This window comes from Microcebus murinus, chromosome 8 (genome assembly GCF_040939455.1).
Source record: "Microcebus murinus isolate Inina chromosome 8, M.murinus_Inina_mat1.0, whole genome shotgun sequence".
NCBI classification, from domain to species: domain Eukaryota; kingdom Metazoa; phylum Chordata; class Mammalia; order Primates; family Cheirogaleidae; genus Microcebus; species Microcebus murinus.
Window position 1 is genome coordinate 46,437,878 of NC_134111.1, and position 18,784 is coordinate 46,456,661.

Consider the following 18,784-nt stretch of genomic DNA (forward strand, 5'->3'; position numbering starts at 1 on the left):
CATCTGCTTTTAATCTTCCATTGATTTCTTAGTTTCTGATACTGTACTTTTCAATTCCAGAATGTCTCTTCCATTGTTATTATGTAATTTTAATTTTCTCATGAAATTCTCCATCTTTTCATGTATTTGTATGTTATTTCTTATATTTTCTTAAATATGTCAAATGTGATTATTTTAAAGTCCTTGTTCGCTTAGTTCAAATATCTACATTTGCTTCCTTTCTGAAATATTTTGGTTATCAGTGACAATGTTCTGTCTCTTCACATGAAAAGTCAACATTGTTTATTCAAAAACAAAGCTTCAGATTATGTTATCTTCATCAGAGAAGTTTGATCTTTCCTCTGCTGGGCAGATAGAGTGGAGGGCAGAGATGGCCGACCACCTTAATTTAGTATTTCATTGGCAATCCAAAGATAGATCCTTTTCTCCTAGGCACAGAGACTACAGGAATCTCTGATTTACTTTTCTGAGGTCTTCAGCTTGGATATTTAGCCTCACACCCTGTAAAGCTTCAGAATTTGGCAAATGTCTTGAAAGGGATATTGGCTGTGTTTGAATCTACTCAAGTCACCAATTTTATCACTCCAAGCCTGATCAAATGCCAAAATCTTTGCTGGTTCATCTGTCTCCCATCTGCCAGGGCCAAAACGGAATTCTCAGATTCCAACTAAGCCAAAACTATCAAGCACCTTCAGGGACAAAGCAGTTGTTGCAGAGTATTTTAGAGTTAATATATTTTTCCATTTGAGGGCTTTCAACTGTCACCATCCTTTTCATAGATATTTGTCTGTTAACTATCATGAAAATGTGGGCTATTTCACTTTACTTTTCTGTGTTTGAGCTTACAATTTTATCCTGCTAGCCTGTGAAATTTTGGAACTTAGCAACCATGTTGGGGAGAAAACAGAATTTGAGGTCCCCTTCCTCTCCAGGTTTTTCACTCTAGTCCCATGGAACTGCCACAGGTCTTGCTGTTTTTCTGTTCGCCAACAACAGTGTTCTTCCTGACCAACCCCAGATTCTCAGGCTCTGTCTACACACAGAATTGACAAAGACCCCCAGAAATATTCTCCTATTTGTAAGTTCTTGTCTTGCATTGCACACTTTCTGGGTCTTATTGGCTTGGCTGATCTCTGATGTCTTACATATGTTGTCTTTGTAATTGATCCAGCTTTTCTAATAGTCATCTGTGACAGCAAGAAGGACTTATGTGTGTTTCAGCCTAGTACAATTCAGGTCTTAATAGGTAGAGGGATCTAGGCCCTGTGAAGATTTATGCATATTTATGGATTGGATAGAGAGTAAGATTTTTAATATAGCACCTCTTGTATTTTTCTGGATAGAGCTGGAACCCATTCTATTAAGTGATGCGTCCGAAGAATGGAAAAATAAGCACCAAATGTACTCACCAGCAAATTGGTATTAAGTGATCAACACCTAAGTGGACATATAGGAATAACTTTTATTGGGTGTCGGGCAGGTGGGGGGGAGGGGATGGGTATATACATACATAATGAATGTGATGCGTACCAACTGGAGGATAGACACGCTTGAAGCTCTGACTCAAGGGGGGAGTGGGGTAAGGGCAATATTCATAACCTTAACATTTGTACCGCCACAATATGCTGGAAAAAAATAAATACATAAAATTAAATTGAATTAAAAAAGATTTTTAATATAAGTAATAACTTCATGACTCTTTCAACCTTTAAACCTATGTATTTGTCTATCACCCATCCATCTACCTATTTATCCATCCATCTATCTTGTGTTCATAATAATTTCACTGTAATTGATTAAATTGCTATTAATTGAAGAAAAAATTCAGTGTCTGAAACCACTGAAATAATAAATGATCAGAATCAAGGTGCTGATTTTCCCATTGTCTTCATGACTAAGATAAATAAACCAAATTATATCACAAATTAATTTCATAATTAACTTTTTGCTTGAACATAGGTTAGTTAATTTATGTGTGCTACTATAGATATGATATTCATTGCTCTTAATCTATTAACAATTATTTTATAATGTTCCACCAAAGTTTCTTTTCCTAACCCTTTTTTCTTTTATTAACATATAATCATTGGGTTTTTGTACTGCTACATACACCTGAAAATTAATAAGAATAAAAAGTAAAAAAATAATTTTAATGTTTGTGTATTTAAATCAAATACATTTTCTTCATGAAAAGGCAAAAACAGAAAGTTTGAAGAAAGGTTACCATGAGTGAAATATAATGAACAAGTGAAGACATCAATCACTAAAATGGAAAGAGAAAGCAAGGGGTTTTAGAATCAGAAGAGAAGATGAGGAAGTTAGAAGTCAGATCTTTGAGTAATAATATTTCAAAAGAGTAAAACCACCATAAGCACATTAGCAGCAATATGTAAATACAAGAATAAAGTTGACTACATTTACATTGTAGGATCCTTTTCCTCATAACTTAAATTGAACTATTGTGATTTTAGCCTTAGTGCCATTTCCTTTTGAACATAGCAAAGTAAAACAATAATGTATTAGGTAAGAATTATATTGGAGTAATAATGTCATAGCTATAATAATTATTTTTATATTGTCTCATTTAATCTTCACAACAATTTAAAGTTGGCAAACTCAGTCCCATTTAGTCACAAATAAATAATGTGAAGCTTAGATAACTTATGAAACTTGTCCAGATTGCAGAGTATATTAATATCAAAGCTGTGTTGAAATCCCGTGCTCTAAATCAGCATTATCCAATAGAACTTTCAGCAATGAGGGAAACATTCTCTACCTGCACAAATATACATAGCCACTATCCACATGTGGAGACTGAGTACTTGAAATGTGGCTAATGCAACTGAGGAACTAATTTGTAATTTTACCTAAATTTAATAAATAGAATTTAAATGGCCATATATGCCTAATAGCTACTGTACTGACAGCAAAATTCTACATAATTAGACTATGCTGGCCCCTGGCCCCAAAACTCTGTGGAATATACAGGAACACAATTTTAGAATTTTTTTCTAAGAGTTAATAAATCGGAATATCATTCTTGGGCCTACTTTTAATAGAAACCAATATTGTATATGGAAAAATATTTATATATATTGATTTTTATTAGTAAATAATGTAGCAAATAGCTTACTTCTGAGAATTTGGTATGAAATAAACAATATATAAGTCAGATGCTTTCTTTAAGTCAAAGGCAATTTCTTCTTTCTCTAATTGGGTTTGTCATGAGGTCATTTGGATGCACACTTAACAACACACTGGGAAAATAATAGAAGAGAGGAAAGATAGAGGAAACTGATTATTTTACATTTACTTAGAACATATTATATGCTGGCGTTAAGGAGCTAACTGGCAATCCTAGGTCAGTTCCTCTACATTCTTCCAGGCCAGGTCATCAGGGTGTGCTGAGTAAGTAGGGTGGCAGCAAATGGCATTTAATATGACTCTTTCAGGAGCATGTGAGGTGACTCCTTTTCCATGCCTGCTCTTGTTCATGCCAAATGATCTAAAGCTAATATTAACGGGCAGGAATTTTAGGGTAAGTGTGCATTTTACTCTCTAGAATGTCTTCTCTTCTTCATTTTTTTTTGACAGAGTGAGCACTTCCTTTACTTATATAAACACTAGAGTCGTGTTTTGTTTTATATGTGAAGCCTGAAAAAGCAAATTAATAGTTAACATATCTAAGATCATTTTGTGAAATGAAAACAATGTTTCCTCTCCCTAAAACCCACGCTAATTATGCCATCAGAATAAATTGGAACTCTTTTTACCTGCTTTATTTTCACATGCTTGACTCTTAAAAGATTGAAAGTATTAAAACAAATGCAAGTAATTCAAGGGATTTAATCCTTCCTTTTCCTCATCTGTGCTGGTTATTTTGTAGACTGTCCAGAAGTGCAGAGTTGGCTTGGTGGTCACCGTGGCAGAAGGGAGTTTGATTGACTGCACATGTGTTAGAGCCATGCATACATTCCCCAGGACACTGTGAGGCAGAGTGCCCTCAGTCACTCTTCTGAAAAGAGTGATTGACTCAGGCCCCACCTATACAGAGTTCAGTTCCTAAAAATAGGTGCCGAGTTACATCCTTTAGACTCACAGCTAAAATAAATTCAGCCGTCCCATCTACTTGCTTCATAGACCCTTCAGTGGAGCTGGCCTCCACTCCACCAATTGCTTTCAGGGGACTGGGAAATTTGCTGTACACAGAACAAAGGAGGAAACTAGCCTGTGAAGAACTATAAAGACTTATACTATTTCCACGAACTTGGTGTTAAATCCAAACCTTGCAAAAGGTATGTGTAATATAGTCATCGATACATGTCTGCTTCCAGGGTTGTAAAATGCTCTTGCTGGTTACTTAAAGTTACTTAAAGGACCATAGGTCAAATCGTAATCAGTATAAAAGAAAATATTCATTTGGATTTTGTTTTTATGGTAATATTTAGCATTGCTTTATATGATAACATTTAGAGCATCATATATTAGTCTCTTTGCAAAATACCGTTTTTGTATTTAATATTGAAGTACTAATATAATAGGCCAACTTCATAAATACCCATGAGTTAAAATTCAACAACTTACAGCTAAAAGGGAAAACTGGATAAAAAAATTTAGTTTGTCATTGATGAGCATAAATTGAATGAATATATTTAAAAAATATAAAATGTACTTCTTGGAATTTGGTGAGGGAAAGGAAGAGTTTAAAATATTTCCAACTGTTGCAGATTACTTGGAGAAATATATAAAAATTATGCTTTTCCAGCCTTAGTTTGATTTTGTAGTTATTGCTTTAGCCGTAGCCTCATCTCCTCTGGGAGTATTACTGGAGGAAGATTAAAGAATCAGGTTCTTACATGTTTTGCAGAATTAAGGAAAGCACTGCCAGTTGGATGTGCCAACCCTAATTATAGTAACTACAACCTTAAACAGAGAGGACTGAGATTTTACTTTAAAGGTATCATGCCCTACATACTGCTTCAAGTGGATTTTTTCTGTCTTCGATTGCCTGTAAACACCTTAATTTGGTCCTGTTGTGCCTTAAGTATTAAGATGTTAGAGACTGAAGTGATTTGGGAGAGGCATTATAACAGAATGTCTTAAGATACCAACTAAAAGCAAGGACACTTTAAGATTACATAAAACAGGGTATATATTTAGCCAGCTGGTGCCGAACCAAAAGATATTTTATTTTTTACCAGAGCTCTATTTGGTCACTGATGAGCTATGCGTAGTTTGAATTATTTTAAAATTTCATGTGCAGGATGCCAAAGGACAAGTGAAATATTTACCTCCGCGACACTTGGAGCCATGAATTTTAACATGAAAGAGGACCTGTTTTGAGTTTTAGAAGATATTATTGAGTGGCAAAAATATTGGGTCAGAAATTTAGTCTTGAATTTATGCTGAAATAATTACCTGCCCCTTCACCTAATCTTTGAATATTTTTCCTTCTTGCTATCAACATGTAAACTAACAACTAGATCCATTTTTAAAAGTCAATCAGCATTTCAGGTGTCTGTAATATGGCAAAGTGCCAGCTGTCTGGGAAAAATGCAGTCTGAAGTTTGGACCAAATGTTTCTGCTTTCATCTGGTGTTGGGCATCTTTAAGACACAGCTTCCCTCAACCACCTGAAAAAATAAAATTAAGCCTTCTTTAATGATGGTAGAGGGCTTTATTTCAGAAAATGTTCATGTAAAAAATGTCAGCTCAGGCCTTTTGTGATTATAGAAGAGGAGAGTGTTGCCTTTCTACAGGTTTACTTCGGATCAAAAGCCCAGAAAGTTCATGGATAATGTACTGTTGTTTATAGTTGATAGCTGCCCACTATTCTATCACTTCCAGCCTCTCACCACATTTGAAAAACTTGTGCATATTAGTATTCTTTTTAGTTACTTGATAAAATAATACCTACGTTGAGATAATTTGGAGTTGGACTCTTTTGGTAACTTCAGTATTAGGAACTGATACTTTGTCTCTGTCTCTCAGTCTTTCTCTTTTTCTCTCTCTCACACTCTCCCTCTCTCTCTCTCTCTCACACACACACACACACACACACAACTTTGGGTATTAAAAGAGATCATTTTGTAAGGCCTGTGTGATAGCTGGGAGTCATGTCTGGATTGGGGAATTTATAGAGCAGAGCAGACAATAAGTGCCTGACAGTGTAATTCCAAAATTTTTGATTGAACAATCTGTGGGGGATGAACTTAATTGACATTACATTGTCATTTTTATTTACTTCCCACTCCTTCTTTTGAAAGCATTCAAGATACACTTTGAAATTTAATTAAAGTGTAATGTGTTTTTTCCTGCTTCTGAAGCGAACACTTGCTCATTCAAATCACAGGTCCATCCCTCTCAGAGTGGTAACTTCAGCCTTTTCTGATTCATTAATGACTTTTTTAGAATATTGATTTATTTCATATAAGTGCACGGTCTTTATAAGTCTGTGTGATACGTTGTCATGTCTGTTTCCTGACACTACTTCTGACATCAAATATGTCTTTTCTAATACCAATTCTTCAATTCTCTAACATCAAACAGGGTATCCTACTATTCAATTCAATTCTGACACTAACTCCAGGGCTCAGCAAAAATCCCACAGATTAAGGGCTTAGTCCCACAAAATTAACCCCCACTTCAGATGGCAGCCCAAGTGGGATGCCCAGACTACCAACATTTCTACCAATATTTCTGGTATGATCAAGGGGTTCCCATGACTCCTCCTCCGTTCAATAATTCACTGGAATGGCCCATGGAACTCAGAAAAGTATTCTATTTACTATTACTGGTATACTATAAAGGGTGCAATTTAGGAACAAATGGAAGAGATGCATAGGGCAGGTATTGGGGGGTGCAGGGGAGATGCACAGCCACCTTGCCTTAACTGAACATGCCACCCTCCCAGCACTTCCTTAGGTTCACCAATCTGGAAGGTCACTAAGTCCTGTCATTTAGGGTTTTTATGAAGGTTTCATTGTACAAGGCATGATTGACTAAATCATTGGTCATTGCCTATAGAACTCAATCTCCAGCCCCTCTCCTCTTCTCAGAGGTCGAAGGTAGGGCTGAAAGTTCTGACCTTCTGATCACTTGATTGGTATATCTGGGAACCAGCCCCCATACTGAAGCTACTCCCCTAGCCCCTAATCTGCCCCACCCCAAACTGCCATGAGTCATCTCACTAGTATACAAAAGACACTATCACTCAGGAGAACTTGAAGGATTTCTGTGTCAGAAATTGAGGACAAACACCAAATTATTTATTTGCTATTATACCACATATGTTCACAATGTGGCCTTCTCCTTATTTGAAATGCCACCTATGAATTCCAAAGTAAAAACTGCATACTATATATTTTCCTAATCATTGGAATTCACCTCTTGCAAATTTAACTAACCTATTTCTCCAGTTGTACAACATAATCAATAAGAGCACAAAGAAAAATGACAATTAGTTAGGTAATGAAAAGAGCAAAAGTTTTGATTTCTTTAAAAATGTTAAAAATCAACAAATCCAACCTATTATTTGTATCAGTTTTGATACATCAAACAAAAATGTGGCCATATTTAATGACTCTTGAGAATTTGTGGGCCTAAATAGTGGCATAAAAATAATCTGCCAGTGAGCGGTACAGTAGGGAATCCACATTCCTGGTAGAGAAGTTGTACTCAGGATAAAAGGAATTTATTACACAGACGACACAAAGAACCTAAGTAACTATTTGGTTTAACTCCTTTAAATTCTAGAATTTAAAATATAAATTCTAAATTAAGAAAACTGAGGCACAATATTGCTGACTCGTAATTCACAGAAGTCACAGAGAACTAGAAACCAACTCTCTTGATTTAGGTTTCTGTGCTACATGTCATTCTGCAAATCTTTGTGCCTTACAACATCAAGCCCACCCCACCCCACTCCCACAACTTGGGATGCAATTCCAAATATATCTGCAAAGCCTTATTTTTCCAGCAATAGTTTTTTGTTACTTTTCATTTTGCACTTCATGTTACTCTTAAATTAGGACAAATTGTGGAAAAGGAAACCTGATCCACATATTCTGCTAAAACTTAAAAGATGATGATTGGTTTATTTTTTTAATTTTACTAAACATTTAAATTTGTTCATCTTTGCTAGATAAGATTCTCACCCCCCACCCCCCCAACACACACACACACACACACACACACACACACACACACACACACGTCAATGGACACATCACTTTTCTCTGCTCTTTTTGGCAAGACTCCAAGTTGATCTTTGTCTTTCATGTTTTTCTAATTGTATACAGACTGTATCCTTGTTGCCTAGTGAATTGAATGCCTTGGAAATGTCTGACTGTTCAGAAGTAAATAATTGCCAAATTTCTCCTGGCATACATATGACTTAAAATAAATATAATACTGAAAGATTTATTTTGGGAAGTTTCTGTGTTACTCAAAGATCCAATGGCATCTTCCCCCAAAATCTGAATATATCAGCATGTGTATTCCTAAATGAAGTAAGTTGATAGTTACCAACATAGAAAAGCTAAGAAAGAAAGAAAGAAAGAAAGAAAGAAAGAAAGAAAGAAAGAAAGAAAGAAAGAAAGAAAGAAAGAAAGAAAGAAAGAAAGAGAGAAAGAAAGAGAGAAAGAAAGAAAGAAAGAAAGAAAGAAAGGAAGGAAGGAAGGAAGGAAGGAAGGAAGGAAGGAAGGAAGGAAGGAAGGAAGGAAGGAAGGAAGAGAGAGAGAAAAAGGAAAAGAATCATGTATCACCACTAATTTTAAAGAGTTCATTCTGGAATTATAATAAATTTTTTCAAACATGCTTTCAGTACTTTCCATTTAAAGTTTAATAAATATGATTTGAATATAAAATAATGTTCAAATAACAATGGTATTATATTATTTCATTTCCTGTTTTAATTCATAGGAACTTAACTGTGTTGAAATAAAATTTAGATAGACCTCACGTTATAAAGTTACTGGGTTTTTGAAAACTATGAACATTAAATTTTGAACATTTCCCCCATTTAATTGCATCATAACTTAATGGGTAATTTATTAATATCACTGTTGATTTTTTTGTTTGGTTTTTAGTAGGCTCTGTCATAATAAGTACTGAGTTTTAGATTATCTAACCAATAAGCCATTTTGACAATCAGAAATTTGTAAACAATTATAGCAATCAAGTGCTCCAGGAAAATAGTGAAAAATCTTTTGTTGTAAAGTCAAGGATCACTCTTTGATTTATTCTTTTTGTAAGTTGAAATTTTTAAATATGGACTCAAGGGTCATATTATCAAGTCAGAATATTCTGGGAAAGGGACAAACATAGGTAGCATGTTCATGTTATTAAGGGTTTGTCAATTCCAGCTACGGTTTTTATTTAAAATTCACTGTCTCTGCTTCTATTGCATCCGGAGCCATTTTCCTGGATAATTTATAGGGTAGAAGTCAGCTACTAGGGTCAAGTCTACAAGTATTTTCTAATTGTAACACAGGAAATAGGACAAGGAATACACAGGGGAAAAGCAACTGGTATCAATCAACAACTTGGTCACCTCCTTCCTTTCTCTGTACCATCTCAGGGAGCTCAGAGTGGAAACAGAAATTCATTAGACTCTTGACTTCTTTAGCAGAAAATATGCTAGTCATCTGAGGCCTGGAGGCCTCAAAATATTTATTTTTAGGAATGGAACTGTACTAGTGCATGTCCACTTTCAGCCACTGACTCATTCTGGAACTGAAATAGCTTCAAGATTCATCCTCACTTCATCATCCAGGGCTGGACAACAGCCACAACTTTTACTCTGCAAAATTTCGGAGAAATGATATTTGGAAGTCATGTTTTTATTTAAGAATTCCCTTTTGTTTCTCAAAAGATCTGGTTTAGCTATTCAAAGTTACTATTTTCAGTTCCTAATATCCCACCTTTTGAATAGAAGCAATAAGTTTACCTGAAGCTTCAGTTTTCCTCTTTCATTTACTTCACCATTTCAATTCACCTAGTCACAGCTTCTTGACTTTGTCATTATGTTATTATTGTTTCTTTCAATTATGCTCAATTATCTTCATAAAGATACATATGTATATGAATATGTGCATCTATATATTCTTTCCTGTAAAGTGCTGTGCTGTCTATGCTTTTATATTGTTCTCCATTTCTTTCATAATCTCAAAGTCCATTTGGATGTTCAAAGAATGAGGCTAGTCTTCACATAACAACCAATAACCACAATAGCATCTGTAATGATACCTCTTCCTATTCTTTGTATAACCTGGAGTAGTGAGCCTTCCCCAACATTTTGTGAATATACTTTTTTGTGTTAAGAAAGTGTCAAGCCAAATAGTAATAATAATAGTAAATTTTTTCTATAGGATTCTTCTTCTAGTGGTAGATATAGAAAAGGATTTACAGGGGTTTATACATAAAATTTCATTATTGATACCATCTTTAAACTTTGATCCGACATTGAAGTTAGAAAAATTTCACAAATGATGTGCTATATTCTTTCTCTCTCCCTTTCTTCTTCCTTGTTTTTTATTTCATTTCTATTAAAGACCTCTGGAATATTTTCCTTAACCTCAGCATTATAATCATCCTTGAAATGTGTGAAGTGTCCTTAGTTTACTAGAATCACAGAAACATCATCTCCTAGAGCCAGAAGAGGTTCCAGGTGAACTCCACATAACACTTTACCGGAAAGTCAAAAAATGCTGTCAGCTTAACACTAATTGTTCGAACACAGACATTGAAACAGACTGCCTTGGTTTGAATTCTGTCTCAGACACTTACCTACCGCTTGGCCATGGACAAATTACCAACGCTGTGACTTATTTCTTCATGTGAAAATAGAGACACTAAGAGTAGCTATCTCATAAGGTTGTTTTGTAGATTGTAGATTAAATAAATTTATATTCATAAATTGAGTAAAACATTAGTACCAGGCATATAGTAAGTGCCATATAAGCTTTTGTTATTAATATCACTATTATCATTATTAAAATGAGACTAACATAACATAATAACCATTATTAATACATTTCCAGGAAGCAAGAAAGAAATATAAAGTACCAAGTTACCCTACATGCTGAACATTAAAAATAGCGACATACTAAACACTGTTTAAGAGAGCAAGTTGTCCAGCTGACTTAACAAGTTGTTCTCTTATTAAAGGTGTCCTTACCTTTCATAGACGCCACTTTACAGCTCAAATTAAATTTCTGTCCTCTCTGGAGCCGTAAAAAGGCATTGAGTGCTCTCTTTCTATTATAATCATTCCGACACTTGAAAGGGATAACCTTTCTGTTATCCTTGGACATATCAACATCACATGACTTCAAAAAACAAGATTCTTCAACCACCTCCACCCTAACTATCCCTCTCTCTTTTGTGATGGAGCTGCTCACAGTCACACTGTGGACTGAGACACCACTTTGACCTAGTTCTTGGACTCCTGAAATATTCTCTCTGACCCAAGTTTTCTTTCCTAATATGTCATCCACTCTTCCTATTCAACTGAAACTGATCTTGACTTTCAGCACATTCTCAGCATGTCCCGCTCAGCAGCCCCTTCTGCCCTACTGGCTTCATCTCTCCAAGTCCTGTAGCCACTTCTAGTGTCCGAGAAAGGATGGATGAAGAGCTCTCACCCAAGAGGAAAAGCACTGGGAGATGAGTCTGTGGGGACCAGACTATTTACCATGGAGTCCTAAAGTAGAGAAGGCAAGAAAGAAACCCATGGTTGAGAAGAAAGCAAAAAAGTATAAGCCTGTGAAAGGGTTGAAGGGATGAAGTTTTACAGAAAATCAAATCACTAGATCAGAAGTAAGGAGGTCTAGGAGCAAGATAGGATGGAGTCTGTGAGACCAGGCACACATTTCAGAACAAAAGCCAAGAACGATTCAGATGCATTGAAAGCTTCTGACTCTGGGCTTCCAGGGGCAGGTTTGAGAACTTAGAGGAGCTGAGGTGGACCTAATGCCCACGCGGCCTGGGCCCTGTTGTGGGCTATAGCAGCAGCCCTTCCATTGCCCCCCGTTCATACGTCCCCATATTGTGGGCTAAAGCCACCTCACTGGAAGCCAATTAAACATTTTTTCCATAATCTACTATTTTGCTCCAATTTCCAGGCTGCCATGTGTGTGTATGTGTATGTGCTTGCATGTGTTTGTGTGTGAGAGAGAGACATAACGATTGGTGGGTTTGTACATATGCTAATCCTCATCATTTTATTATGTTATTCACTTTTAACTGACTCCTTATTACTGCTTATTATTAGAGTCATCATTAATTGCTGACAATCCCAGATGTTCTCTATTCTGATACACAACTGAAAAATTCGAGAATGGAATAAATTTGTGGGTAGCATGTTTTTTAAAAATACATGTTGAATTTTAAAAGTTTTGGCAACATAAGATTAGGAATTAAACAGTTAACAAGAGATGTACTTTGGGTATAATATGGATGAAGCTAAGAGCTGATGGAGTGTGTGTGGTAAAATGAAATCCTGAAAATTATACATTGTTGGGTGTCAGGATTTGTGTGTGTGTGTTTCAGGATATTGGCACAATAGAGGAGTGTTATTTGTGTGTCCAGTCTAAACCACTCAGCAACTCCATGCTCAGGTGTGAGATTTTGTAAAGGATGATGCAGAGGGTACTGGAAGGCATCAACATTTGGAATTCCTCCTTCTATGTTTTTTTGTAATGATAACCAAGTGTCAGGCTTGGTGAGGCTTATGACATTTCCTGAGTCCCTGCACTGCCAGTGAATGGGACCCAGGGCTTAGTGCACATCTGCTTTGCTTAGCAGGCTTCCAACTCAAGAGTGCACTGGGACACCCTGAAAACCTACTGAGGTCGTCTTCCTAGATCCCACAAAGCAAGGCAGATAGTGCTTCTGATTAATGTGTCCTCCAAAGAAAGTGTGTGTGTGTGTGTGTGTGTGTGTGTGTGTGTGTGTGTGTGTGTGTATTGGTGTTTGCATGTTCTGTCTCACTGGGTTGGGGAGGCTAGTTATTCTCTTCTGGAGTAAAATATGATGGGGACATAAATATATTTGGAAAATTTTAGCTATAACATTTCTAATTGCTTTCTGCATCTATGTAATAACTAGAGAAATTCTGGCAGAAATTAAATTTGGCAGGAAGCCCAAATCTGACTGGCTTCACTTTCCAAGCAAACATTTTGCACAGTTTTAATTTTCACCTCCTTATGTGGTGCCCTGCTGAGCATTTTGGGCGAAGAGCTGAATCTCGTTGTGGGAGACTTACAGGTTCATAGGCAAGGTATTTATTTTTGCTCTTTCCTGTAAACTCTAATCCCAACTTTCACATAACTTCTCGGTGTTGCTTAATAACTGCTGTTGCAGAATTTGAAACTTGTTTACTACTCTTCAAAAGAAAAATTAGAAGAGAGAAAGTAATGAAATCCATCAACAGAAACCATGAAATTTGGGCATTGAATCTTACAATATTATTTCAAGACACAAAGTCATTCAATAAATACTTAATGGGCACCCACTGTTCATGTCATTATGTTAAAATGTTAAATACTTGTGAAGCTGGCTGTATTAATCTCAACCATCAGTTTGTGTCTTGGAGACCTAGAAATTTTAGTTCCAAGTAATAATAAAAATGTAATAACCAGTTTTGCAAAAATGGTAGGGGAGGCTATGTCACCCGCTATTAGGGAAAGCACGAACATATCGTTCTTGAAAGTGCTTTATATTTTCCCCATGCCCATAGGTAAGGAGGCTGTAAGGATTATTTCTGGCCACTGTGCGGTTGCGCACTTCCTGTATTCACAATGTGTGTGTTCACAGTTTGTAAAATGGTGGAACTGGGAGAGTCTTTGACTGAAATCATGGTAGATACGGTTATGCAGAGTATTAGAAGATTTAGAGACAGAAACTAATGCTGAGTTGCTGGCAAGTGGCTAATAATCTATAGTTATATCTAAGTGTCTAAAATTTTAAAAATAATTTTAAAACAAACAAAGAGATGCTTAACTTTGCAGCCTGAGTTCCTTTTCAGGTGAGTTGTCTTAATGTCATGGGAGATCCCACTAAGTTGAAGTGACCTGTCCATCTGCCCAAGATTTTGTTGCCTAAAAAGAATAAAGTTTAGGAAAGTAATTCAAAGCATTTTAAAGCTGTGAAATCCTAGTTTCATATGGAATTTTACAAAGAAGGCCAATGTATAATGATTTTTAAATTTCTTTTTATATTCGTCACTCCCAACTTCTATTGCACTTGAATTTAAATACCATCGGTTGAGGAAAACTTCTCTTTGCAAGTGTAGATTCTTTGTTGTTCACAGATGTTATTGTCATAGAGTACATGGAAAAGAGCAGGCTCCAATCTGAATAACATTTAAAAGCTTATTTTTATACTTTGCCCTTTAAAAACAGATGTAAAATAAGCCTTATAAACTGAGTTTCTCCACTTATGGTGCACTTAACTGATTAGGTTTTGAATCTGAGGGAAAAGCAACAAAGGCCAATGCCAAATGTTTAAAGATAAATAACTGTGAATGAATTAAGAGATGATGATACTGACTAACTATGTGCTCCATGTGCACCATAAGCAATGAAGACTATTAAATTACTTCCACTCTTCAGGCTGTCCCTAGCACTAGCATATCATTAGGAATATGACATCATCTCTTTCTTTCTAAATTACATACTTTGTTATATGCAAAGGGTATTTAGGTCATGTTATTGGTTACAAGGGAAAGTAACCCAGAAATTTAAAACAACTATGATTAATATGCTAGAGTTCCTAATGGATAAAGTAGAAAGTGTGCAAGAACAGATGGGCAATGTAAGCAGAGAGATGAAAATTCTAACAGAGAACTCAAAAGGAATGTTAAAGATTAAAAGTACTATAATAAATATGAGGAATGCCTTTGATGGGCTTATGGAAAGACTGGACACAGCTAAGAAAAATATCTCTCAGTTGAGAATATCTCAATAGAAACTGCCCAAATTCATTGATTCAGAATTTTGGTGCAATAAAACTATTATAGCTTTAATTTATAAACATCCCCGTTCTAAATTTTTTAAAAACTTGTTTAAACTGTACATAGCATTATCTACTGTCCCCTGCAATTATGGGGGAAGAGTAATCAGAAAGAAATTGTGACAGTACAAATATTTGAACAAGATGCCAATTATCTCTTAATTTAGAGCACATGAGGAGAACCTAAAGCCTAGTTTTTGTTTTTTTTTTTTTTAAAAAAGGTATTCGACATGTTTTCCTAACATTTCTGTGTAACATTTGCAGTTTTATCTTCCTATCCAAGATTAAGTGATTAAAGATCACATTGTTTTGAAACTCTTAAAGGATTTATGGAGAATTTTTCGAAGTAAATCGCTGCTCTGAAAGAGTGAATTTACTTCCAGAAGAGTAGGTTTTTCAGCAAGCAATGTTGCATTATTTAAGCATTTTCACTTTTCTCCCTAATCACTTAGCTTTCCAAATAATGCTCAGTAAAGAAAACATGTGGAATTAATGAGGTTTTCTTTCTTTGATCAATTCTATCAGTCATTAAGTTCAAAAGTAAAAAAATATCAAAGTATGAGGCTATTTGTGGACTAAGTTAGAGAAAGCATTTTAAACAAAGGCTTACTTAAGATCATTGAAAAGAGTTTCTGTAAATTCAGGGACTGATTTTCTAATACAAAAGTTAGATTGAACTAAATACATTTTTATTATTTAAAGAAAAAGTGTGATTAGTAAAATAAAAGCTGCCACGCCATCCATTTCCAAGCTGGTGAGAGTTAGAATTTGATGATTTGGGCTTTCTTTTATTATCATTTGTCAGAATAAATTTCAGATGCTGACCTTAACAGAAAGGTGGAAGTTGGCAAGAGGGTGAAGAATCAGGAAATTCCTAAAAACAGATCCAAAAGTCTCCAGGTCCTCCAGAATGCTTTTAGCAGAAAAATGATTTAGTCCATAAATAATTAATTTTCCTACCTCTTCCTACACTGAAACAACTTAAAGATGTGCATGCCAGGAAGATGTGTTTCAAAGCTGCAAATTATTAGAGATTCATCTCCATCACGTTACTGTTGCTAGTTTCTTGTTTTGTTGAATGCCAACAGCATACTTTGAGCTAAACAAAACAGTTCAGTACACATGAACTAGCTTCATATGGAATTTTTCAAAGCCTACAAAAGACAAATGTTGATCATTTTAGGAAAAAACAGATTTTATTTAAGCTATATGCATGAGTCATTCATCTACCAATGAACTGCTTCGACCGAGAATGAAATCACTTTTTGTGTTTTCTGGGCTCTCTGATGATGGTTTTAAGAATACTGGTGGATGTTTTAACCAGTGTTGCAGAGACATGCACACTTGCTGTTACTCATAGACTGAGATTGATCACTGTCTCTCCAAGGCTGAGCGGGTGAGCCTGCTTGCTTGCTGTTTCTGGAGTTTGCATTTCCAGCCTAGAAAACCGGAAAGAAGATGAAATTCTCCTCACAAGGGCATTGCCCCCACTAACTAAGCCACACATAAAGGAGGATTTGTAGAGCTGAGAATCACAGGGTTTGGGAAAAGGAAAAGCAGAAATGAAGTGGTTGGAATGAAAAGGGAATACATTAGGAAATAAAGGGCGAGAAAAAGAATTTATATCAAAGAGGTAGCAACTCAGTAAGAGATAAAATAATCTAGAATCATGTGAAATTTTGAGATTTTTCTAGAACAGAGACTTTAGGAAGAATGAGATGGAAATTAATTTAAGAGAAGGAATACTCAAATAGAAAGAATGTCCATATTCGAACTGAACAAATATAACAAAACCTTTTTATTTACGCGTTTTCTTCACAATATAAAGTTTTGCAACACGTTTGTACTAGAGCAACAGTAGACTGAATCGTAGATGAGGGATCCAGGTCCCCTTGCTATACCTTTGGTAGGTAGCCTCCAGGGCAGCAGGAACGTATAGAGCAGCCTCGCCATCATCTCCTGGGCTGGTCCACGCCACGGTTCACTGTGCCAGTCCCACTGCTCAGAGGCCTCATAGGAAATTTGAAAAGCGAGTAATTTAGCATTATGGTTTTGTGATTTTTATCTAAAATACATAGAGCAGGGAAAAACAAGGGGAACCATTTGAGGAGGTAGGTTGAAGGGAGAGCAGACCTCTCCCCAAAGTATAATATACTAGGATGATTTTCATAAACTTTACATTTTCAGAAGACTCTCTTGTTGGTCACTGGTGAAAACTTGGTGGCTCATTACCCAGTGCCAAAAGCCCAGACCAATCAATACTTTGAGTATCATATACACTAACTTAGTAAATTTTTCTCTTTCATTTTCTTTTCTCTGTCACTATGAACATATGAGTAAGACTGTGCCACCTGCCTTGTCACAGTCCCCTCTATGAATTATCTGTTCTTTCATGATGTGCTGTGTTTTCCTTGTTTCAGGCAACATGGGGAATACCTGGCTTAAAACAGGGAACTAGATATCCTGGAAGAAGGCACTAGGTTCAGACGGGCCAGTCAAGTCCCATCCTTGCTACTCACTAGTTTTGAGATTTGGGGAAATGTCATAATTTTTCTTGTCAGACTCTCCATTTATGAATTCTTATCGGATAGTAAGACCTGGGGTATATAATGACAGCTAGAGTAGTTGGAAGCTAGTGAGCATTTATTATTTACTATGTGCAAGATACTATGCAAAACTCTATACTTTTATAAGATCTTATTCAGTCTTCACCAGGCATCCATTATCTGTTATCATTGTCATTAAACAGGTAAGAGAAGTTAAGCAAGTTGCTTAAAGTCAAACAGTAAGTGTCAGAGACAGAACGCAGATTAGGCTTTTTGTGTCTAGAGCTGGTGGTTAGTTCCCTTGTGGGTCTGTCTCCTCAAGCAGAAAGTGCCCAAGACAGAGGACCATAGAAAACAGGTTTACAAAACTGTTCTGGGGGAACTTGCATCCTGGTGGAAGATGAAAGAAGTGGGGAGGACAAAGGGACGTACAGATACAGTAAAGCATGATACCATAATACAAATAGAAGTCAATTTCAAACTGCCGGGGGAGTCCTGCCAAGGAAGCGACTCTCTGCCTGGGTTCAGTGGGGGAAATCAAAAGAGAAATGGAGCCACTATGTGACCACTTGTAAGTGGCACTTCTACCCCTTTAAGCCTGATTGGACTTTATCCATTTTAATCTATTGTCATCTCTCCACAAATAACTGTGGTTGGCGGTGGTATGTGAAGCGGGCGCCACCGAGTTCCTCAAGATACCCCGCACAAGCAGGGCCCCACTCGGAGTGTCTTCAGACAAGCCAGATTCCGCAGCGGGGCCAGCCATCTGGGAACGTGTTTCTTCCAGAAGTCAGCACTGAGATGATACAACCTGTTGTATTTCTCTTTTTAGAGATAAGGTCAGAACAACCTGTATTTTCTGAAGATGTCCTGGTGTTTCTGTTTTTTCCTCTCTTTTCAAGGGGAGTATGAACAAATATAATGGTAATCAGTTCGTCCCCAGCCCTGACTTCTGTGCCAGGCCAACAGCAGATTGGAGGCGGATGTTTCCTGAATGTATGACGAACGCCCTACGAGGAAAGTGTACTAGATGCCCTCAATGTATACCTGGGATGCATGTTTAAACAAGGGAACATTTGGAAGAAAGCGTGACCCCACCTCCCATGCCCCAACAGATCACTGGGAAGAACGACCAGAGGCTCTGCTCTGTGTTTCCTTCCCTTACAGTCAAGTTCACTCCTTTCCCTGTGCACTTGGATCTACACCTAACCCTTCTCAAGCTT

General features: G+C 36.5%; 1 protein-coding gene across 3 annotated transcripts in view; it reads left to right on the top strand.

Annotated features, from left to right (window-relative positions):
- The window catches only part of XIRP2 (xin actin binding repeat containing 2), a 292,691-nt gene that overhangs the window by 211,340 nt on the left and 62,567 nt on the right, over positions 1–18,784 (top strand). Inside the window, exons 3-4 of one of the 3 annotated variants that reach the window (XM_076005626.1) lie at positions 997–1,088; positions 4,476–4,487. The exons of 1 other annotated variant lie outside the window; for it this stretch is intronic. In XM_076005626.1, coding sequence (XP_075861741.1) covers positions 997–1,088; positions 4,476–4,487 — 104 coding nt within the window. Of the gene's footprint in view, positions 1–996; positions 1,089–4,126; positions 4,296–4,475; positions 4,488–18,784 lie in introns of those variants that run through there. One more of the 3 variants, XM_012757046.3, reaches the window with a different exon arrangement.